Below are 24,816 nucleotides of genomic sequence, written 5' to 3'. Positions count from 1 at the left end.
TTTTCTTGGGGACCTGAATGCTGCCTCGACACAATCCTGTCTCAGAGCTCTACGGACAATTCCTTCGGCCTCATGACTTGTTTTTTGCTCTGACATGCACTGTCAACTGTGGGACCTTATATAGACAGGTGTGTGCCTTTCCAAATCATGTCCAATCAATTGAATTTACCACAGGTTGACACCAATCAAGTTGTAGAAACATCTCAAGGATGATCAATGGAAACAGGATGCACCTGAGCTCAATTTTGAGTCTCATGGCAAAGGGTCTGAATACTTATGTAAATAAGGTATTTCTGTTTTATTTTTATACATTTGCAAACATTTCTAAAAACCTGTTTTCACTTTGTCATTATGGGGTATTGTGTGTAGATTAATGAGGGAAAATATAAATGTAATCCATTTTAGAATAAGGCTGTAATGTAACAAAATGTGGAAAAAGTCAAGGGGTCTGAATACTTTCCGAATGCACTGTATAGTGTAAGTTATTGATAGGAAACCTACACTATGAAATGACTGCAGTCCTCTCACATCTGAACTGTGCAAATAAGTCTAGATGATCAATGTAATTTAACTACATAATAATAATAATAATAATACATAACGCTGGTTAGTTTAATCAGTTTGGAAAATGATTAATACAGTGTAATAGATGAAAACAACACTTAAATGAAAGACAGGGTGCAAAAATATTTATTGCTAATAAACCTGTTGTCAGTTGGTGTACATTGGCTGTATATTTACAATAGTAGAGTACAGAGGGAATGGCATGTGAGACAGTAATCCAAAAACACTTAAATAAATACAAAGAGATTGCCACTGAACAAGACTACAGACATAACCGACTCCAACAACTCATCCTCCCATAGAGCTGGACCAATAAGATTAGAGAGAAGGAAAAAACTATATCAATGTATATATTTATATTATAATCAGAAAATCCCATCCATAATGTATTTATTCAGCAGTCACTTTCCAGGGGTAATTTTAAAATGGTCCTGTTTCAGAAAACATATTATATTATGTTAATAATCATCATATACAAGCCAACAACTCAGACAATGGAGGAGCATCATCCAACGTAGCAGATAGTTTACTTGTACAATGATGCAGGCAAACATTTTCTTTCCATAGCTGTTTATTGAGCCAGACAGTAATCTGTGCTGAAATAAGGGGGTGAAAGGAAGAGTTAACATGTGCATACTGACCTCACCTAGCATAATACACAGGCCTGAAGGCAAGGTTTTTCCTACGGTTTGCTTATGTAAGTAATTATTTATCATTATGTAGTTATGTTTAGCCATTACAACATTACACGTATTCCTTTGGCTATTCACACAGACTAAGGAGTTAAAACAGTAGTCATCTTTTTTAGTGTATGCATGATAGATGCTTCATTAAAAACAGTACAGGGTATTTACAGTACGACATGGCGATGAAAACAAAAACAAACAAAATGTCACAGTAACTGAAGTGCATGGAATGCAGAGTCTAGACATAAAATTCAATCTTCATACCAAGTCTTTTAAATATACGATGTGTGTGGTGACCAGTGTGTTTCTAAATAAGTAATTACCGAGCTAAAATATAGTGGGCTCTCTAAACATGCAGCAAGGTGGGTGGAGCGGTTCGACGCAGGCGACGCTGTCAGAACTCCTTAGTGTCTTTGTCAAACAGATGGAGTCGCTGCTCGGCTGTCAGCCCTTCCTTAAGACTCTGGAGAGAGAGAGAGAAACAGAGAGACAAAAAAATGACTTAATGACCTTGGCCAGGTTTAACTGTGACTTTAATGTGGACAGGACTGAATCATTGATGAGGAAGCAGATTGATGCAAACAGAGGAGTATCATCAATGATCCATACAGAGTCGTGCACTCATTTCTCTCCCTGGTAAAAGTGATATTTCTCTGTAAGGTCCCAATGGCGGCAAATAAAAAAGGTGCTCCCATTCAAACCCACTATCGATATGTGATTTTGGCATCCTATTCGTTGTAGTCTGGTTGGGTAAATTACCTAAAGGAGAAGGGTAGGCCTATAGGTCCTCAGGCAGCCCTAGCTGTCCCAGGGCATGTCACGGGCCACAGACTGAGGACAGAAGGGGGAAACACACCGGCATGTGAGAGTAAGAGGTGAAACACACCGCACCACACTTACCAGGTTTCCTGACACACGTGTTGGTACACTTCTTTCTACATCTGACAGAACCATTATAACCCACAATGAAATAGATGTACAAAGGGATTGTTTCAAGGTTTTAAGAGTAATATAACAAAACTGCTGAACGCTCATAGGGCCAATAACCCACCCAATACAGTACATTCACCTGCTGGGGAAGTAAAAAGTTGCAGTGTAATGCAGTAGTTAACCTGAGGGTGGCAGTGTGTCACAGCTCAATGGCACTTGGTTCCTATTGAACGGTTTCCATACATAACCTTAGCTGCTGGAGACTTCTCTACTGGGTAAATCACATTAAGATGTCTTACTCAGGTGTTTAGAAGACGTACCTTTGACCTCATGGTGCGCTCTGAGCGTTTTGCGGCAGCAGCCGCCATCTTGAGAATGTCAGGGTTGCTTTTGGACTTCATGATATCTGAGGAGAGATAACAGACAGCTTCTTTAACGACAAGTCGTTTGGAAAAAGGGGCTAGTGCAGCTTCTGGACTGTATACTATAGAAACTACTGTAATAAATAGACTTATCTGGCTGCTTGTTGAAAGGGTCAGTGGGTTGCAGGTTGGAGACAGTCTGGACTATATTTGACATTGAGACATCTTAGATAATTTCTTATGTAAATTCAGAGACCACATTCAAATATTGAGGCATTGTGGCACATTGGTCATGACCAAAACAATAACCAACCAATCAAAAGGTTGAGCGCTCAGAGGTAATAGTGCTAGCTGTGTAAGGAGGAAAATGGTCAGTGTTCAGGGAAAAGGGATGCGTCCAAAATGGTACCCTATTCCCTACATAGGGCTCTGGTCAAAAGTAGCGCACTATGTAAAGTATGTAAAGTAGTGCACTATGTAGGGAATAGGGTGCCATTTGTAGCACACAAATGGAGTAGAAGGATAGAAAGTGTTCAATATTCCTACCGTATCCTCCTGCTCTCTCCACCTCCTCCAGTGAGGGTTCCCCCAGTGCCTCGTGGGCCAGCTGCAGCTGCTCTCTGAGCCTCCCCAGGTCTCTCTCTGCTTTGGCCTTCACGATGCTCAGCTCTGTGTAGATGTCCTTGTACTTGTCCGTTGCATACTTCTTATCCTGGAGGGACAAAGGATACATTGTTTAGGATGGTTGGGTGAGGAATACAACCGCAGCATAAACAAATTAGAAAATAGTATAAAATACATTGAAAAACTATAAAAAAGCAGTTGTAGGTAACTTGGGTCTTGGGACTTACTCTTTGGGCGGCCTGGAGTTCATCCTTCAGAGAGTTGATCTCCTGTTTCAGATACTGGACCTCCGACTCCTTCACCCTCAACATCACCTGGCAAGGAAATTTCAGCTGTGCATAAAGCAATGTACCCTTTCAACAAACAGGAAGATTTCAGCTAATTTCAAATCAAGTCCAATCTTGGGTTCACCTCGAGAGGAGCTTACCTCTAGCTCGTACAGTTCCTTCCCATGTGTGACATTGCAGGTGTCTCCACTCCCGTCTTCAGTCGCCATAGAGCGCATCTTAGTGATCTCTGCGGCTAGACGGTTGTTCAGCTCCTACAGACACAAGGCACATTAGGTGTCATGGTAAGTGTGAGGTCTATTATCAGTGTGTGTGTGTGTGCCTGGGTGTGTGTGTGTGTGCACCTGGTTGTGTGCGTTGAGCTCCTGGTTCTCCCTCTGACACTGTCTTAGGGCCTGTCTCTCAGCCTCCAGGGCTTGGGCCAGGTGGGCGTTCTCCAGGCACTTCTGAGAATACTGTTCCGACAGCACCTCGATCTCCCTTTGGAACGAACACAGCTCCTCTCTGCAACACAGAGGAGGAGAGAGAGAGAGACAGAGAGCAAGAGAGAGGGAAAGAGAGCGAGAGGGAACACAGGAAAACACTCGGTAAGTCAGACAATACAAGGCAAAACACTCAGCCAATCAATACCATACCTTTTTATTTGTAACACTCAGGAAATTCAACCAAAGACCATGCAGAGCTCTCGTTTCCCTCATAATAGCTGACCAAAGGAAATAGTAGCACAGAGCATAGAAAAATATTTCATTTTGTAGGGTGTTTAGTTCTGGCCAGACACTGGAGTGTAGCTTCAGTGTATCTAGAGTCTAGACAGACCAAGCCAGACTGCTCCTAATCAGTTCCTTAATAAACACCAGACAGACTGATGAAACGCGTGACAGAACTGGAACTGTTTCTGTCTGTAATTCCAGCCTTGGCAAGATCACTCGCCGCCACCGCAGTTCCAGGTTGCCCTGGTTACAGTTGGCAAGGCACAGCCAGTCACAGTCACATACTGGCTTTGCCCAACCTTTAATTGTCATGGCTCTGGGTTGGGTTTGAACTTGAATGAAAAAGACGGCACTGCAAAATGAAGTTATTTATCTTGAATATCCCCATTTTGACGGATGATGGACAACATTCCCCCAACTCTGTTTTGCTGTTCAAACTGACAGGAATGAAAAATTTTCATAATATGCAATGATAGGGCATCTGCAGTTACACCTGTGACTGAGGTGAAGTGTGTGTCATATGATATCATGCACTCTGCAGATTGGGCAGGTGAGGAGAAATACCTTCACACATGTCATCACAACTAATTATCAGCCCAAGCCGTATAAACTCAGAGACCTCTTCATTAATGAACAGAGCCTATTTTCATTGAAGAAAATAGGAGATTGTCGAGAGGTATCGAAAGAAATCCAGAGAATAGACTTATTACTGTAATGTAAAGCTGCAAATTTCTCATGTCTCGACCGCTACCTCCGGATGTAGCGCACGACACTCGCCCGTCAGTTTCCCCCCTCCAAGCAGGGCAGTATAAACAGAATTGTCTCGTTGAGCCTAACACTCCTACAGTAAAAATCGTAATAGCAGATCAATGTTTTTGAAACAGCTGAAATGTATAGACGGTTTCCTTATATTTGAGACTTGTTTTATTGAGTTTTTACCTGAAATTGCAGTAAAAAAAAGAAGAAAACTGTCAATGGTGCTTGGTTGGCTGCACTGAGCCACGTAAAACAGCTGATCTAAACTCCCCAGTGAATTACCCACGTTTTCAGTCACAATTTGCTTTTACCACATGTAATGATTTGCATGATGTTGATAGAAATGAAGCCTGATTTATTCTAAAGGTGTAAGGTAGGCCTACTGTACTTTTACATCCGTGTTAGAGGGGTAATCGTTCATTTTTGATGGGCTAACATTACTTGATGATGTTGTTAGCTTTACCTAGCTAGCAGTAACTGTGCTTTTGTCTTGAAGCTAAAATGTAATGAGTGTACGGACAACAAAATAAACCCTTGTTAATTGTTGCATTATTCAAGAGTATAATGTGGTGTGATTGCATTATTCAAGGGTGTAATATGGTTAAGATGAAAAGTTGCTTGCATAGTTGAATAGTTTGTTAAAAGCATGCGTACTGACTAGTGGCTATACTGGGATATTTACGGTAAATTTGAACTGCAGCCCCCGAACCCTCTCTCGGCACATGACATTCCTTTGCTAATGTAAATTGAAAGTTTATGTACATATTATGTAAATTGTAATCTCGTTGCAGTGCCTCTGCTACAACTCTCTTCAATCTGTATAGGCTCAGAGACTCTTTGGAACTCAGGCCAACTGAAATGATTGATCAGCTGATTTAACTTTTGAGGAGCTAAGCAGTAATTTTTGCAGTGCCATTTTTACCACTTTCTTGCCGGTATACCCCATATATATATATATACTGAACAAAAATATAAACACAACATGCAACAATTTCAAAGATTTTACTGAGTTACAGTTCATATAAGGAAATCAGCCAATTGATTAGGCCCTAATCTATGGATTTCACATGACTGGGAATACAGATATGCATCTGTTGGTCACAGATACCTTTAAAAAAAGTAAGGTTGTGGATCAGAAAACCAGTCAGTATCTGGTGTGACCACCATTTGCCTCATGCAGCCCGACACATCTCCTTCGCATAGAGTTGATCAGGCTGTTGATTGTGGCCTATGGAATGTTGTCCCACTCCTCTTCAATGGCTGTGCGAAGTTGCTGGATATTGGCGGGAACTGGAACACGCTGTCGTACACGTCGACCCAGAGCATCCCAAACATGCTCAATGTGTGACATGTCTGGTGAGTATGCAGGCCATGAAAGAACTGGGACATCTTCAGCTTTCAGGAATTGTGTACAGATCCTTGCGACATGGGGCCGTGCATTATCATGCTGAAACATGAGGTGATGGCAGCGGATGAATGGCACGACAATGGGCCTCAGGATCTCGTCACGGTATCTCTGTGCATTCAAATTGCCATCAATAAAATGCAATTGTGTTCGTTGTCCCTAGCTTATGCCTGCCCATACCATAACCCCACTGCCACCATGGGGCACTCTGTTCACAACGCTGACATCACCAAACCGCTCGCCCCCACACAACGCCATACACATGGTCTGCGGTTGTGAGGCCGGTTGGACGTACTGCCAAATGATCTAAAACAACATGGTAGAGAAATGAACATTAGATTCTCTGGCAACAGCTCTGGTAGACATTCCTAGAGTCAGCATGCCAATTGTACGCTCCCTCAAAACTTGAGACATCTGTGGCATTGTGTTATGTGACAAAACTGCACATTTTAGAGTGGCCTTTTATTGTCCCCAGTACAAGGTGCACCTGTGTAATGATCATGCTGTTTAATCAGCTTCTTGATATGCCACACCTGTCAGATGGATGGATTATTTTGGCAAAGGAGAAATGCTCACTTACAGGGATGTGAATAAATTTGCGCACAATATTTGAGAGAAATAAGCTTTTTGTGCATATGGAACATTTATGGGCTCTTTTATTTCAGCTCATGAAACATGGGACCAACACTTTACATGTTGCATATATATTTTTGTTCCGTGTACATCCCTTGCGTAGCCAGCATTGGGAAGGGGTGGGAACAAGAGAAAAATATATACTTTGACCCTGTCATTGTTTCCATTGTCATGGTAACCTGCCAGTGACAGCATTGATCAAAGTTCTAAATTCCTCTGACAGAATGCACTGCTTTTGTTTCTTCACAACCACAAGTTAACTATTTTTTGCTCACCATACTTGTAAATCATTTGTAAATAATGACCTTGTAATGTGTTAATTTTATGCTTATGCATCCTTATTTCGACTCCAAATCCACCACTGGTGTGCGTGGCCAAAGAGCTCTATTTTCATGTCATCCAACAAATGTAAACACCTGGAGTTTGCTAAACAGCATTGGCACTTGGATTAGAACTGGTGCTATGGTCAGATGACATGAAAATAGAGCTCTTTGGCCAAGCACACCAGTGGTGGGTTTGGCCTCGAAATAAGGATGCATAAGCAGAAAATAACCCCATACCTACTGTAAAATATGGTGGTGGATCTTTGATATTATTGGGCTATTTTGCTTCCACTGGTCCTGGGGCCCTTGTTAAGGTCAACGGCATCATGAACCTTACCCAGTACCAGGACATTTTAGCCAAAAACCTGGTTGCTTCTGCCAGAAGGCTGAAACTTGGCCACAAGTGAATATTCCAGCAAGACAATAACCCCAAGCACACATCAAAATCCACAAAGAAATGGTTAAATGACCACAAAATCCACATTTTGCAATGGCCATCTCAGTCTCTGCGCTTGAACCCCATTGAAAACCTGTGGTTTGAATTGAAGAGGGCAGTCCATAAGTGCAGACGAAGGCTATCAAGGATCTGGAAAGATTCTGTATGGAGGAATGGTCTAAAATCCCTCCCAATGTGTTCTCCAATCTCATAAAACATTTTAGAAAAAGGCTCATGCTGTTACCCTCACAAAGTGAGGTATTGAAAGGTATTGAAAACAGGGGTGCCAATAATTTTGACCCCTATCTTTTTGAGAAATTGTATTAGTATAAAATAATATAATTTCCCAAATTTTTTGAGCATACAATAATAGCTCAGCATTTTTATTATTTATTTTATACAGACTTTTTTGCTCATCTTTATCAAGGGTGCCAATAATTTTGGACCTGACTGTATGTCATAGGGTAAGGTAGTTATTTGGGAGCGATGGGGACCTGAGTCAGTAGTTTTGACTGAAGAGAAACAGTAAACATTGTAAACATTAACTCAAGAATAGAGTCTGGACTGGAAATTTGAGTCTTGACTCTCAATGAAGACCTGAGACTTGACCTGCTTATTGCGATTTCAAGATTGTATGATCTTGGAGAGTATCTTTGCATAGTGTACTGTATATAATGTGCTTGGGGTACTGAGGGGATATGATAACTTGAAAATAATATGGTCTTGGCGATGGTAATGTGCTTGTCGTACTGAGGGGACATTATATTAGTGATGGGGGAAGAAAATCGATACAGTTACAGTTCATATTGGGAAATAATTTTTGACGATATATCGTATCATTTTGACATATTGCAATATTCTTTTTGCGCTAGTTGGCTGTACCTGCACCAAAACTCCAGTATTTGTCCTTCATAGCTTGTTCTCCATCTTCTTTTAAAATAGGGAGCAAATTAGTTTTCAGCACTTTTACATCGAATTGCAATAAAATCACATAATCGAATCACAATACATATAGAATCGTGAGAATCGCAATGCATATCGTATCGGCACCAAAGTATCGTGATAACATAGTATTGTGAGGTCCCTGGCAATTTCCAGCCCTACATGATATGCTAACTTACTCGTGCTGCCTGCATATCTCCTCTATGTCTGCGTTCTCCGTGTTGCTGTTGGACTTGCGGGCCTTGTCCAGCTCCTTCTCCAGCTCCGACCGGTGGGCGTTCTTCATCGCCTCGATCGCTGGGGAAACAAAAACAAAGAACGTTGTTATTGGGGGAGAGCTCTAGCATAGCCGGACCATCTGCTAACTCAAAACATTAGGTAACTGTGTTTTAGAAATACAAATCCACTGTTTTATAAAGCAGAGCCCAAAAAAACATGGTAACTCACAATTATGGGTTTGCGAACACAAGTGAACAAAATACTTCATGTTAACCTGATGCTACTGCTAGCAAGGGACATTAGGCCTATATGATTACCAAGGTGTTAATGCTGATTGCATTAGTTGCTATCGTAATTACTACTGACCGGCTATGGTAGCTGCAGTCTCCTCGGCTAGCAGCCTCTCCTTTTCCTCGTGTAGGTTCTCCAGCTCTCTCTGGTGTTTCCTCTGCAGCTCGTCGATCACCTTCTGGTGGGAATCCTCCATTGCAGCAAAGCCCCTCTCACAGGTGGCCTATTAATGGAAGGTAATGTGGGAAAAGTGAGTCCACATGCAACCATAAGCTAGGGCCAAGGGTTTTCCTGCCAGACCATGTGACATGACTATGAAAAACTCTGGACCCTATTTATATGGTATAGAGGGCCCTGAAATGTTTTCCTGGACAAGTCAAACCCAGGATCTAGTTAAAGCCAATCAACTCTGATCCAGAACTTGTCCAGTTCAAGAAAAACTCCTGGCCCTAGCATCAACCACTGCTGACCAACCATTCACTGACACTGATCACTGATGACAAACACCAAGCTAGCTACTGCACGTTTAGCCATGAGCAACATAAGCCTATGGTACAAAGGGTTAAGAAATACACAATATGTTAAAGGAATGCATAGGCAGCGAGAACGCAATGTGATTGAGAAGGCTGTGTTCTGTAGCCTAATTATCCCTGCAACAGTAAAGGTATTCAACCGATGCCAGGTTTTTAGCTAAGTAAACTCTGGGCCGCTTGCACATAAAACACCTATTACAAATTGAGTTCATGTCTAGTGTGTGATATTGTTAGCTGTCTAGGGCGGCAGGTAACCTAGCAGTTAAGACCGTTGGGCCAGTAACCGGAAGGTTGCTGGTTCGATTCACTGAGCCGACAAAGGTTAAAAATATGTTGATGTGCCCTTGAGCAAGGCACTTAACCCTAATTGCTCCTGTAAGTCGCTCTGGATAAGAGCGTCTGCTAAATTCCTAAAATGAAAAAATGTAAATGTCTATAATATGAAAAACGTATAATCTGCTTCCATTGAACAAATCTTTGGTGGAATATAGGAGGTTAAGATGAGACCAAATAGAGCAATGGATAATAGGCTGATTCTGTGGGGACAGACAGTGGAGTCTGACGTGTCTTCATCGTGAGGTGGCAGGGCCAGCATGTCTGTGGATTGCCTTTCAGTGGTATAGACCAGGGTTTCCCAAACTCGGTCCAGGGGCCCCCCCAGGTGTAGGGCTGGGCAATATATCGGATTAATTCAAATGTATGTTTTTGTGCGATATTTAAAGTGCCTGTATCGCAGAATCAAGGATTTTGGTAATTTCGTTTTTATGAGCGTTTATGTCCGCTTGTTCTCATGTTGTCTTTTTGGTCTTGTTCGCTCCTTCTGTGCACCTGGTCTCCGCCCTAACAATGGGAGTCGTTGTCCCAAAGGCGGGAAGGCAGGTGACAAGCTTAGGTTCAAAATAAGCACATAGAAATGCATTGGGCTTATTTTGGACAAATTTTGGCGAGAGTGAAACCTCTCGCTTCACTTATTTGTCCCAAGCCCCTCCCCCTACCACTCACAACAACAAAGATGAGAGATCACTTCTTCCTCTCTGACAAGCGGTTTCAACTCACTATTTGCATTTGAGGTTTGGTCCAACAGAATCGGTCATATGGACACTGAAACACACAGACATTATTTTACTGTAATAGAGGAGAAGTTTACCTTTCGAACCATACCTTGTTTGTTTCAACTCCTCAAATTTCGAACAGAGCAGACACTACTAAAACGGATGTACCAATGAACATTCATTCTGGAAAATGAATGCTCAGTTTGTCGCATGCGCATTACACTACCACGTATCGCTAGCAGCATTTTAGTCAAATAAAGATTGTTATACTAGCTGTTTAGTCTGTGTTTTATAAATGTGCAATAAGCATAAAACAGACCATAATCGCCCAGCCCTACCTGGGTGCACATTTTGGTTTTTACCCTAGCACTACAAAGCTGATTCAAATAATCAAAGCTTGATGATGAGTTGGATATTTGAATCAGTTGTGTAGTGCTAGGGCAAAAACCAAAACGTGCACCCAGGGGAGGCCCCAGGACCTAGTTTGGGAAACCCTGATATAGAGAAAGGAGGTTGGGGAGGGGAGGAGGGGGTAATCCTGATCAACACGGCTTTAGAAAGAGCCATTCACAATGCTATTGCAATTACAGTGCATGTTTCCACAAGAGGGGATTTGAATAGCCTTCTGACCAGATCGACCCAAAACCTACTTCCGTCCTCTATTCAGCGCTGCTAATCTGAGTACTCAGTCAACGGTGCTATCCTACGCTCCCTCTCTAGCAAAAGTCTGTTTTCACAGGGATAAGTCCCCAGTGCTCGGGAAACTGGCCCAGACGGGAACAAACTTTGAGACTGAGAGCGAGCCAACTTCCTGGCTGGATACATGGGGACAATTCCTGCTGTGACATCACAGCAAGCAACACCTGCCCTTTGTTTAGTGTGTGTGTGTGTGTGTGTGTGTGTGTGTGTGTGTGTTTGTGTGTGTGGCCCATTTCCTGTTTAGGGGGGTGACTGGTGTATAGTATACAACTACACTATTGAGAAATTTGCAAACAAAGTCTGGGTCTAACTGAGGGAATGTGTTGTTCAAGGGATGAAACCTGTCCTGCACACACAGCGACCATCAAGGACCAGGAAGAGCACTGCTAAAATGTTATTACAATGTTATTACTGCCAGAGGACAGCTACCACCAGTCCGTCCCTATACACAACAACAATATAAAGATTATATCACCAGCAGCAACAAAATACATGGAGTAGCATATGCCTTTCATTTCATGTCAGCTGTGCACCCAACTGTATCGTAAACATGACTAGAAGACCTACAGGTAACTGCCAAAATAAAGGAAACACCAACATAGTCTCAACATGTGTCTTAATGGGGCGTTGGGCCACCACGAGCCAACAGAACAGCTTCAATGTGCATTGGCATAGATTCTACAAGTGTCTGGAACTCTATTGGAGGAATGCGACACCATTCTTTAACGAGAAATTCCATCATTTGTAGTTTTGTTGATGGTGGTGAAAAACGCTGTCTTAGGCACCGCTCCAGAATCTCCCATAAGATTAAATTGGGTTGAGATCTGGTTACTGAGAACCCTTTTTCAAAGTCACTGAGATCTCTTCTTCTAGCCATGGCAGCCAAAATAATGGGCAATGGGCATTTGTATACATGACCCTGAAGCATGATGGGATGATAAATGCTTAGTTAACTCAAGAACCACACCTGTGTGGAAGCACCTGCTTTCAAAATACATTGTATGAAAAAGTATGAAAATGTATGCACTCACTAACTGTAAGTCGCTCTGGATAAGAGCGTCTGCTAAATGACTAAAATGTAAAATGTAATTGTATCCCTCATTTACTTAAGTGTTTCCTTTATTTTGGAAGTTACATGCATGTCTCTTTCCTGAGGTTAACAACCCATGCCATCTGCTTAGAAACAGTCTCTATTCAAGACTAATAAACACAGGCAGAAAACAACAGCTTTTAAAACCATTCATATACAGCTGGAGCCTGATCATAAATTACGTGCGTAATTCTAATACACATCTACAACATAATGTGATGTAGAGAGACCATGACAATGGAGGAAATTCTCTGTAGTCAAAAAATACACAAAAATAGGATCTACGACATATAAAAACATCTGGGTAACTATACGTTTACATACAGTACCCAAGATTCTGGGTAGATTATCATTGTTTTACATTTCTTCCTTTTAAGCATTACTTTTCCAAAAAAGTAATACGTCTAAGCTTAAAATATTCTGCAATGTTTTGAAATCCTGTCAATTATCATTAATTGTTCATCAGCAAGTCAGGAGGGGAAAAGTTTAATGTTTAGTCAGTTAAAGCAACATCACAACATCAAAGACAAAAAGGTAAGCCCCATGCATCTTCGAATGCAGTTGATTTCATCCTCAATAAAAAAAGCTATATATCCACCTGATTATCTAAATCATGTGTCTGTTGAGAATAACTTAATAGTTAGACAGCTTTAAAAGGGGTTCAACCATTTGTATTTGACATTTCTAATATACAACACCTATTGAAGAAAGGAATCTGTAATCAAGCACATCAAACTGTAGCTTCTGAGGAACTCATTTCGTCAGCAACTATACCTTCTGGTATGATACGGTGCAATTTCACATTGGATGGGAAAATATGCTGATAGACACTATAAAACATGACTAAATTCTGTCAGCCTGACTTTCATGTGACTGTAGGACATGTTCTGGTTAGCCTCCCACATTAACAATGTTCCAGTTGCCCTAGGTCTGGGAGTTCTAGACTTTTCCTGTCAAACAAAATGGGTTCCTCAGCACACAACTAGTTGTCAACAACCACATGCACTGAACAGTGAATTAGTCACCATGCAACACTGGAGCATACTGGTTTACAAAGAAAATGAAAGCAGAGTGAGGAGAGCAGGGTTAGAGAGGAAAGGGGGGTAGGGCAGGTAGGAGGGGGTTGGGAGGGTGGGGGGTGCCACAAGGAGACAGAAGGCATCACGGACGGAGGAACAGCAAGTACAAGGAATGGCTTCCACCTTCAGATTCTCCAGGTCTTTGTCGTATTTCAGCCGGAGGGTAGCTGCGTCGCCCTGGCGCTCCCTCCGCTTCATCTCCTCCGTCATGGCTGAGACCTGGGCCACCAGCTCCTGGATGCGCTCCTTGAGGGCGGAGGTTGTGGATGTCTCAGGGGACATCGTCCCATCCTCTGCCCCAGTGAGATAGCTTCCTCCTGGGGTGACATCCATTTGGTGGTGGAACTTCTCTAGCAGGATGCTCCTCTCCATCTCGTGTTTCTTCTTCAGGTTCTCCATGCAGACAGTCAGAGAGTCTATCTCCTTCACGTTCTCTTCACGTTCTAGATGCAATATCTCGGCCACCTTTGCCACCTCCTGTCTCAGCTTCTCTGTTTCCTGTGCGTAGATGTCCTTGATCTCCTGCAGCTCCAGCTTGTGCTTGGCCACCATGTCTTGTAGCTGTATGGCCTTGTCCAGGGAGTCAATGGGCTCACCTTCGATCTGAATGTGTGTTATTGGTCTAGTATCTTCACTCATAGGGCTTTCAAGGCTTGACAGATCATTCTGTAGATCCGCCATTTTGGATTGTAGATCTCGGTTCAGTTCTCTCAGTAGAGAGCAGTTGGCACAGTCGGAGTTGCAAATCGGAAGTTTCTCAACCATTGTTTCTTTCAGCTCTTTCTCGTGTTGGAACTTCAGCCTGCTGATGAGATAGGACATGTGGGCTTCTGTGGCTGCGTCTTCAAGGTGCTCAGACCATTTTTTCTTTAGTTTGCTGGAATCAAAGCTAGCTAGGACCAAGGACAGGAGCTTGTCATTAGTGGACGTCTCAATGGTGGAGGCAATCAGGTTCAACAAATACACTTTATCTTGCAATGCCTCTGTTAAATCTTTCAAAATGAGAGTGTTTGTGTCGTTATCAAGCCAGCTGCACCAATTCAAAAGGTATGCTTCCAGGGTCTGTGCAGTCACAGTCATCTCATTATCAACTTCCATCTTTGGTCGAGGACAAATCCTGTTCATTAACAGCAACATGCTCTTCTCAGCTACCATACGCTCTGCCACACGCCTTTCAAAACGACATGCACTTTCACCTTCAGTCTCGCCTGTGCTAACCTCTACAGCACTCAACAGACGACTCCAGAACTCTGCCTCTAATACCAACCTTTTCATTACTCTCTGACTTACTTCATCCGTCTCCTCTTCAAAGGACCCAAGGCAGTCTGTGATATGTAAAGTGCTTTTCATATCAATTAGCGTTTTGTCCACACTAACATCTACCTTCGCTAACACCTCTAACACTTGACTAAGGGCCTCTGACTTCATCTTTACCTCACCTACTAATTGCTTTATAACACTTTCGTCTGCTACCTGCCTCTCACCTGTCTGCATCAACTCTTCACTAACATTCACTTCTCTTTCTCCCCTAGCTGCCTCTACCTCTAACTTTGCTCGCAACATCCTAATCTCATTCTCTGCCTCTACAAGTTTCTGACTCTGGAGTCTCTCAGATTCCTGGTTTCTAGTTTTAAGTTCAACCGTCTGAGCTTGAAGTTCTCTACAGAGATGCTGTGTGGACTGAAAGAGCACTTCCTTTTCTAAGAGCTTGGCCTCTGTGGCCTCCAGCTGCTCTTTGAGTTTCTCCTTAGGGGACTCATCGTCACCTTCTTTGGCTATTTGGAATCCCAGACCTTTGAGAGTGGCCTCTTTCAGCTGCAGTCTTCTCTCTGTGTCCTTCAGGCTGTTTCCTAGCACCTCCAAGGTGACCAGCGCCTCATGAAGCTTCACAGACTTCTCATTCAGCTCGCTCTCATAGAACACCCTGTCAATAGCGTTGGCTTCGCACTCCGCTAGTCTGGCCCTGACCCTGTTCAGCTCCTCTAGGACCAGTAGGTGCTGTTTCCCACCTTGCAGGTTGATTAGCTCAGCTTTAAGCCTGTCTATCTCCCTATCTGCCTCAGTTAGTTGGTTCACTATCTCCTGATAGCGCTGGTTCAGCGCTCCGTTTTCGCTCGTTAGAAGTTCGACCCTCTGGGACAAAGTCCTGATCGTGATCTCCTGGCTTTCTGAGTGCTCTTCATTTTGACACAGTGGTCCGTAAGAGCTCTTCAGACTCTCCACCTTCTGCTTCTGAACCCTTCCTAGCATGTCTTCCATGGTCAGGAGTCGTGATTCGTAATTGTGGATGCTTTCGCCCGCCCTGGCCAAGCTCTTCCTCATAGTCTCGTTCTCTACCTCCTGCTGATACTTCCAGCTCTCCAAGAGCCTCTGGCAGCTACCCTGTTCTCCTATATCCTGATTACCCTCCAGGCTGAATTCACTGTGAGACCGTAGCAATCTATCCAGTCCCTTTAGAGTCAGGAGCTTTCCTGAGATCAAGGCCTCTAGCTCTTGAATAATGTCTGCACTATCTTCAATCAAAAAGCTAACGGTCTTTTCGACGAGTGGCTCTGAGGGAGGCAGGCTGTGCAGAGGGGCTGTTTTTTGGGGGTCAGAAAGGTAAGGTTCCTTGATGGAGAGGTGAGAAAGTGTGAGGCCAAGCTGTGCCTGCATATTGCGCTTTTTCAGTTCTTGTAGCTGCAGGAGCTCTTTGGTCTCCTGGTACTTCCTTGCTAAGCTCTGAGCTTGAGAACTAACCAGTTCTGGCCTCTTCGTCTGGGGCTCGATATCAGCCTCCAGACCCAAAGGGAGCTCCAGCTTGGAAAAGGGGACCAGACAGTTGGTTAACACACACAGCAGGGGTGAAAAAGGCTAACTAAATTGTTTTAGGTAATCCATCAATTATTTCCCCCTGTATTCATAGCAATTAAACATTATGAAATCATCATAATTATAATTTTGACTACAAAATTACGTAACTAAACATAATGATTAAAAACATTACAGAAATAGAATCCAGCTTCTATCATTAGGCTAAATGATTAGAATTAGAGCAATGGAAAGAGAGATTTAATGGCCACAGTTAGTAAATCACAAAATAGCATGCACATTAAATGGTTAAGAGTTATTTAATGGGGTAAGTAATGCAAAATTAGTGCTAGCTAGGTGGTTTACTTAGAGATGAGTTGCATACCAGGTCCTAGGAATAAACAACGTTCTTGAAATCTCCTTTTTCTGAACTCTTCGTGTCTTTCACAAAAACAGAAACATTTCTCAAAAGGCACTCATCAAATTGCATCACATTGCGTAATTGCAAATGTAACAATGCAGGTCAAAACTGAGTTCAATGTATGGTTTCAGTAAAAACAACCACAACATGAACAGGAAATTTATTATTTTCCTTTCTTATGAGGATGTCAATGACCTGTTTTGAAGGCTTTAGCAAAAATGCGAAGGTCAGCATAAATTACTCACATTCCCTCTCTCCCTCTCTAAACATCATATCCATCAACTCAAACATTTCTCCAAAGTCCCCTTTGAACTGAATCTAATTTTCATTGTTACACAAGCTATCCAAGAAAACCAACTGTCTTTGATAAACTCAACAGATGTACACAATATGTGGTGAGGAATTCAAAAAGCATCTATACACCCTCCATACGGACAGATTCTCACCTCTCCCGCGCTCTCTCTTTCCCTCTTTTACACACACACACACACACACACACACACACACACACAAATACACACACACACACACACACACACACACACACACAAGCAAGCAAAATCCAATAGACAACTATCACCTGCATAATGGTATGGCTCACACATCGGTTAAAAGAAGAATGGATGGTTGGAACAGTGGTGAATAAAATATGGAAAATAAGACATCCATGCAAAAAATTCATAATGAGACAAGCCGAAAAGGTTTTCATACAGTTCTGAGCCAAACGTCATCATTTCAACAACTATGGCTGTACTGTTGAAGTCAAGTAGCCTAATGCATTCATGCCATTTACAGCATTACAGGAACGTTGATAAGGAAACGTATCCATCTAATGTTAATCATTAATTGAATGCATCATGTTCAATACACTAGCATGAGTTCATGACATATGTCGTACATCTAAAAAACAACAGCAAGAGGTGATGAACCAGAAGAAGCTGTAAAAAGGAGTCATAAAAACAAGATCTTCATGTTTCTCCTCACATGCAATGAACGGACTCATGCAAAGGCACATTCTGGAGCTGTTTTGTAGCTTTGATGTCAGTCAGTTTGATGTTTTCTCACAATAAAAATACAACATGCAAAGGAGGTTACGAAATGGAAAGAGACAGCTCAATCTGTACCTTGAGTTTATGAAATCTTAGCTCAGGTATTAACTCAACACGACTATAGAGAATAAAACAGCTCTGAGGAAGAGGAGAAGAAGAAGGAGAAGAAGATAGAGCTGTGGTGCTTACCGGGGAGATGTATCCGGTGCGGCTGTGCTGCTCTCTCTCCAGAGCCGTCCTCAGCTGGACCTCCAGATTGTGTTTGTGCTGGTTGGAGTCCACCAGCTGCTGGTGACAGCTCTCCAACTGCACCTTCAGCTCTTCTACCTGGGAGAGGCACCATAGAATGGACAAGGTGAAAATGTGAGGAAACACAGGAGAGCACTGACCTATCAAGAACCCCTTACCTTTTACATTGCATTGATCTTCGTTCTAGTGAACCACACGCGCACTCACATACACAAAACCCATACTCACTCCTTTCTTGTAGCTCTCCAGCAGTTTCTCCAGCTCGGCCGTCTCCCTGGTCTGCAGTGTCGAGGGCAGAGGTACCCTCCTCTCATCCCTGATTGGTGTCTGCTCCACCTGCTGCCAGTGCTGCTCGATCTCCTCCTCCACCTTCTGCTGCCTCTCCAGGGAGGGGGGACCCCCACACTCACCCCCAGGGCTGCCTTCACTCCCTCCCCCACTCTCATAGTCCATCCTCCCACCCTCGGAGCCTGCTGGTTGGTCCACGGAGGAGCCAGTCACAGACTCATACCTCCTCCTTCGTTCTTCCCGCCTCCGGCTCCGATCGGGGTCACCTAGGTCAGTCTGCAGGGGCTCGGCCTCCTGGGCCCGCTGCTGGGCCAGAACCTGGGCGATGGGTCGGAACTCGGCCCAGTCGAAGGTCTTGGAACGGCCCTCTCGCCGGCGCTCACGGGCCCGACTCTTCTTGGGGCCTGGCCCTGGCTCTCGCTCCATGGACGAGGCTTCGGAGGAAAGGGAGTCCTGGGTCCTGTCCGGCCGAACCAGCCCCTCCAGCGGGGAGAAGGAGCTGTGGTCGCTTGCCACATCCGGAGCAGTGGAGGGTCTGACGCTTTTCATTACAGCCTGTATCCAGTTCCTCCGTATGCCTGCAGTCATGGCCGACAGGGTGTGCATGCCCTCCTGGGTCTGAGGAAGACAGTTAGGGTGTTAGATTCAAACTGTACATTAACTGCTGCACTATTAGGTGATAGTAAAGGGGTGTGTTACATCCATACACTGAAGAGCTGACATAAAAAGGGTTACATAAATGCAAATCATCGTTATTACATAAAGATAATATGAGACTGTATGCGAGAGATTGGGGCTTACATGTATCTGGAAGCCGTAGTTGCGTTGAGCCTGGTATTCAGTGACGTTATAACACGTACACAGGTCTATCTCCCCGTCCAGATCTGAAGCCTGCAATTTAGTAACATTACAGATGATGAAAACTAAGTCAGGAAGACAGAATAGATTATTATCAGCATACAAGCAGCCAGTTGCTGGAGTTGAGATTATACTTACGAAGATATCAATAAGAAACCAATACTATATTAGCAAACAGGTATTCCATTTCTTTAAAGATAACTACTGCCATTGCTACAGTTGTTCACAGTTAAACTAGGACGAATGAAGAGTCTAGATGGATTGAGAAATAAATCACCTCTTCAGCAATGGAGTCCTTGTAGTATCCGAGGCTGTGGTCTGTCAGTACGAACCAATACTTCTTCCACTGTAGAGGAAAGGAGAGAGGGAACACAGGTCACAGAGTTCACTGGAAATACAGAAACTGTTCTGTTACTGCTGTAGACTGAGAATAAATAATCTATTTAGTGCCAGTGAGAGTTATGAGACACTAATAAATAATGGAGTAATGACATTAGGAGCTTGGTTTCTGTATGCAACAGACCAGAAAAAAAACTATGACAGCAGAGGAGACTGAAGTGATGTTGGTAGCCCTCTGAAAAGTAATGATTTCTATGAAAGCTTTATGTTAATTTTCACTGTGTAATATAGCGTTGGAGCATCAGTCTACACAATAAATATAGCTGTAAAAGAGAATAGACTTGCTGTAAAAAGAGAAGCACCACATAACCCTTTCAACTGTCACCCATTGAAGCTGTGCCATCAAAGACTGACCCGTGGCTCTAAAGGCCATAGAATGCTACAGACATTCTAGAATGCTTTAGGTGAACGTTCAGATAACCGTTTGAACTTCAACCGACTGCCTACTTTGTTGATCTCACCAAAAAGAAAAGTACAATTTTCTAATCTCATGGCATCAAATTAATGTTATTTTTTCAAGTGTTTACATTTTCCAGAAACATTAGAAAAACAACATCAGTTGTTTTGGTGATGTTTGTATGTTTTGTTTATTGCTTACATGTCCTTGCTCATCCAGCTTCACCATCCAACCTTTCTTGAAGTTCAGCAAGTCAGGCTGGAATGATAAACAAAGACGCTTAGCATTATTACAAACCATCCCTAAAAGCATAACATAAAATGTACTCTTTAAAAATGTCAATTAAATCAACCTGTGGTCCAGTAAAGGCAGTCTAGTGAACCCACACAGTAAGATCATGCAAGACGAACCAAGAGATGCTGAAACCACAGATACTAAACTTGCAGCCTTTTAAAAACCACATCTCGGTTCCACATAGGACTCCATAACTTTAACAGGTCATACTTACAGGCACCCACAGCTGAAAGAAAAGTATGAATTAGCCTGACTAAGCGACTAGAGCACATAGCTGACAGAATCATTGCAATTCCAACACGCTACATTACTTAGATGGTAACATATTTAGACAATTTAGAATATCTGTAACGACTATCTTGAACATTTGTAAGGTTCAAAAATACCCTTCATTAGTTAACTATGGTCAACCTGCAAAACAAAAACTTGATGTCTGAGAAAGAGCAGAAAAAAAACCTCCACATGCTGGCTCTGCTCGAGGTAGAAGTTTCCCCTGATCACATATCTAGGATCAGATTACCTTACCACCAATCCTACCATTAACATTAGGAGGATACAATAATAACTGACCCTGGACCAGTGGTTAGGGGAAATATGTACCTACTCCATTAGGCATCACAGAGCCTTCTGAAAAAATGTCTGTTGTGGTTTCACACAGTGGAAGAAAACACACACAAAGTGCCCTGGGGAAGCGGTGCTGGTTTGTGGCACACACACTCTCCCTCTCTCTCACAAACACACACTCCTCAAACATACACACAGCAGAATGGGTGCCAACACACAGAGGCCTGAGGGCCATGGCCAAACACAGGAGTAGCAAGAAGATAACCTGGACTGGAGAGGGGACTGCGCTGCCCCCTGTAGCATGGAGGACTGCATTAGGACGTCCAGGACACCAACCAACCAGCTCTGAAACAGCATGTCCTAACCACATCACCCATTACAGTGCCCTTGACTGTACTCTACTGTACAGTAGAATCATCCAACATCCCAGTCATAAAAACCCTGGTCGCGAAAACAGCCCAAAAGAGTAGGAACCAAAAGACCCCCCAAAATACCTAATGAATTTGTCAAAGTTCACGAGGTGCAGACTAATAGATAATAAACTTTATGAAACTATAACAATCCCTTATTTTATTGAACCAACAAAGGCACTCTATGTACCAATATGGGTTCATTCATTCATTACTACAGCCAAGCCAGGAGTACCATTTCCCAACCAAAGCTGCTGTAACGACATGATGTCCTAGCCAAAAACTCCAGTACCATGTGGTTAAACGGTTTAGTGGTTTAATGTTATCATAACATTTACACTAGCTAAGGCCTGCTGGGCCCTTTCTCAACCCAAATACTCTTAACACTGCTACCCAACCCTTATACACACAATGTTACCCAACCCGTATACTCCACCAACCCCACAACCCCTCGACTCAGCCGGGCTAAAGTCCTGGCGTTGCTGATGACCTCTAACTCCGCAACTTTAGGAGAACAGCAGAACTATTGTGGTGTTGTCGGGACCTGGAGAGAAAGTTCCTTCAGCTTAGCCCACACACACAAGAACACACACACACGCCTTACGTAAACAACAACGCTCATTGATAACAATTTTCTCCCTGGTGTGTGTTTGAGTATGTCTGACTGCAGACCCTGAGAGGCCACATAGTAAGATTGAACGACAGAAGAGAGGAGAGTGAAATGGTACTAACGGTCATGACAGACTCGGTGGTCCTGCGGTCCAGGGACTTGGCTCGTCTCAGAGGGGGCAGAGTGGAGGGGAAGTCCAGGCCCTGGCCATGTCTCTGCTCCTGAAACACACAACATGACGTCAATACTCCAGCAGCCATTTTTATCAAAATGGTTCATATGAGTGTTTTCATCTGAAGTAAGGAGTCATATCAATGTGTCATGAGCCCAATTCTGTTTCTCCTGGAGTGTGCACTTTTACAGAACAGTCTTCCTACCTAACATATTATAGCCTTAATTTCTGTAGTATGCTATGTGTTTTTATGAGCAGAACAATTCACTCCTCCCATGTGAACAGTTTAACATATGCTAACATATCTCTGCACAACTGTCACAATAACAAATTATTTTTCTAACAGAATCACACATCTTTTAACAGGAAACTGAACCCAACAGACTTTCACTGAACCAGAGAATGGAAACAAAGACAATGCTCTGATACAGAAGAAAACAAGCCCCATCCAGGAGCAGTGTGTGTCTCAGAAAGAACGAGAGAGAGTAGAGAGACAGGTGGAGAGAGAGAGAGAGAAGTGGAGTGAGAGAGAGAGGAGGGGAGAGAGAGAGTGTGTAAGTGCAGGTGGTATGATGTTTACTATAAGTGCCCTTATACTTGACAGGACAAACTGGTCATAAAAACAGCTCTCTTCTGGGGATACTTTGGCCGGGACACTTTTTTGGAGGGACAATTTGGGTATAGTCTCTCTCTTTGAGGTCTTTCTGTTGTTGGTCCTACAACAGAGGCGTTTTGTCCTGGCATGGGCAGGCCAGAGCAGAGTCAGGGTGGGAAAAGGGAAGTTAGTATCATCATGGGAATCCAGCCACATAATGGAAACTGGAAATGAATACAGCACACTCTCCAGATCCTTTGACCTCTAACTGAAACAAGGACAGAGGGAGAGAGTGTGTGTGTGTGTGTGTGTGTGTGTGTGTGTGTGTATATGAGAGAGAAAGAGTCTGCTTCATGTGCGACAGCTCACAGAATCTAGCTCCTCTTTCAGAGCTCCAGTGCTGTGTCATGTCAAATCAAATCAAAGTTTATTTGTCGCGTACACAGATTAGCATATGTTAAAGCAGGTGCTGCGAAATGCTTGTTTCTAGCTCCAGCAGTGCAATAAATGTCTAACAGTACAATACTAATACACAAATAATAATTTAAAAAAGAAAGAAAAAAAAGAAGAAAGAATCAAGAAGAAGAATCAAGAGAAGAAATATCCGGGATATAAATACAGTGGGGAGAACAAGTATTTGATACACTGCCGATTTTTCAGGTTTTCCTACTTACAAAGCATGTAGAGGTCTGTAATTTTTATCATAGGTACACTTCAACTGTGAGAGACGGGATCTAAAACAAAAATCCAGAAAATCACATTGTATGATTTTTAAGTAATTAATTTGCATTTTATTGCATGACATAAGTATTTGATACATCAGAAAAGCAGAACTTAATATTTGGTACAGAAACCTTTTTTTGCAATTACAGAGATCATACGTTTCCTGTAGGTCTTGACCAGGTTTGCACACACTGCAGCAGGGATTTTGGCCCACTCCTCCATACAGACCTTCTCCAGATCCTTCAGGTTTTCGGGGGCTGTCGCTGGGCAATACGGACTTTCAGCTCCCTCCAAAGATTTTCTATTGGGTTCAGGTCTGGAGACTGGCTAGGCCACTCCAGGACCTTGAGATGCTCTTACGGAGCCACTCCTTAGTTGCCCTGGCTGTGTGTTTCGGGTCGTTGTCATGCTGGAAGACCCAGCCACGACCCATCTTTCAATGCTCTTACTGAGGGAAGGAGGTTGTTGGCCAAGATCTCGCGATACATGGCCCCATCCATCCTCTCCTCAATATGGTGCAGTCGTCCTGTCCCCTTTGCAGAAAAGCATCCCCAAAGAATGATGTTTCCACCTCCATGCTTCACGGTTGGGATGGTGTTCTTGGGGTTGTACTCATCCTTCTTCTTCCTCCAAACACGGCGAGTGGAGTTTAGACCAAAAAGCTATATTTTTGTCTCATCAGACCACATGACCTTCTCCCATTCCTCCTCTGGATCATCCAGATGGTCATTGGCAAACTTCAGACGGGCCTGGACATGCGCTGGCTTGAGCAGGGGGGACCTTGCGTGCGCTGCAGGATTTTAATCCATGACGGCGTAGTGTGTTACTAATGGTTTTCTTTGAGACTGTGGTCCCAGCTCTCTTCAGGTCATTGACCAGGTCCTGCCGTGTAATTATGGGCTGCTCCCTCACCTTCCTCATGATCATTGATGCCCCACGAGGTGAGATCTTGCATGGAGCCCCAGACCGAGGGTGATTGACCGTCATCTTGAACTTCTTCCATTTTCTAATAATTGCGCCAACAGTTGTTGCCTTCTCACCAAGCTGCTTGCCTATTGTCCTGTAGCCCATCCCAGCCTTGTGCAGGTCTACAATTTGATCCCTGATGTCCTTACACAGCTCTCTGGTCTTGGCCATTGTGGAGAGGTTGGAGTCTGTTTGATTGAGTGTGTGGACAGGTGTCTTTTATACAGGTAACGAGTTCAAACAGGTGCAGTTAATACAGGTAATGAGTGGAGAACAGGAGGGCTTCTTAAAGAAAAACTAACAGGTCTGTGAGAGCCGGAATTCTTACTGGTTGGTAGGTGATCAAATACTTATGTCATGCAATAAAATGCAAATTAATTACTTAAAAATCATACAATGTGATTTTCTGG

General features: G+C 43.2%; 1 protein-coding gene across 3 annotated transcripts in view; it reads right to left on the bottom strand.

Annotated features, from left to right (window-relative positions):
* Nucleotides 1-674: 674 nt before the first annotated feature.
* LOC121547435 (myosin phosphatase Rho interacting protein) overlaps nucleotides 675-24,816 on the bottom strand; it is a 73,756-nt gene continuing 49,614 nt past the window's right edge. Inside the window, exons 8-23 of one of the 3 annotated variants that reach the window (XM_041858719.2) lie at nucleotides 22,073-22,171; nucleotides 20,274-20,330; nucleotides 19,554-19,622; nucleotides 19,220-19,309; nucleotides 18,359-19,036; nucleotides 18,071-18,208; nucleotides 13,745-16,420; nucleotides 9,244-9,391; nucleotides 8,838-8,955; nucleotides 3,798-3,957; nucleotides 3,594-3,707; nucleotides 3,394-3,480; nucleotides 3,089-3,254; nucleotides 2,501-2,586; nucleotides 2,010-2,081; nucleotides 1,622-1,713 (exon numbers count right to left, since the gene is read on the bottom strand). In XM_041858719.2, the coding sequence (XP_041714653.1) occupies nucleotides 2,049-2,081; nucleotides 2,501-2,586; nucleotides 3,089-3,254; nucleotides 3,394-3,480; nucleotides 3,594-3,707; nucleotides 3,798-3,957; nucleotides 8,838-8,955; nucleotides 9,244-9,391; nucleotides 13,745-16,420; nucleotides 18,071-18,208; nucleotides 18,359-19,036; nucleotides 19,220-19,309; nucleotides 19,554-19,622; nucleotides 20,274-20,330; nucleotides 22,073-22,171 (4,719 nt within the window). In that variant the 3' untranslated portion in view covers nucleotides 1,622-1,713; nucleotides 2,010-2,048. Of the gene's footprint in view, nucleotides 1,714-2,009; nucleotides 2,082-2,500; nucleotides 2,587-3,088; nucleotides 3,255-3,393; nucleotides 3,481-3,593; nucleotides 3,708-3,797; nucleotides 3,958-8,837; nucleotides 8,956-9,243; nucleotides 9,392-13,744; nucleotides 16,421-18,070; nucleotides 18,209-18,358; nucleotides 19,037-19,219; nucleotides 19,310-19,553; nucleotides 19,623-20,273; nucleotides 20,331-22,072; nucleotides 22,172-24,816 lie in introns of all 3 variants that reach the window. The other 2 variants (XM_041858718.1, XM_041858720.1) reach the window with 2 other exon arrangements.

This window comes from Coregonus clupeaformis, chromosome 31 (genome assembly GCF_020615455.1).
Source record: "Coregonus clupeaformis isolate EN_2021a chromosome 31, ASM2061545v1, whole genome shotgun sequence".
In the NCBI taxonomy this organism is placed as follows: Eukaryota; Metazoa; Chordata; class Actinopteri; order Salmoniformes; family Salmonidae; genus Coregonus; species Coregonus clupeaformis.
Note: the sequence above shows the minus strand (reverse complement) of the source record. Positions and strands in the feature narration are given on the sequence as shown.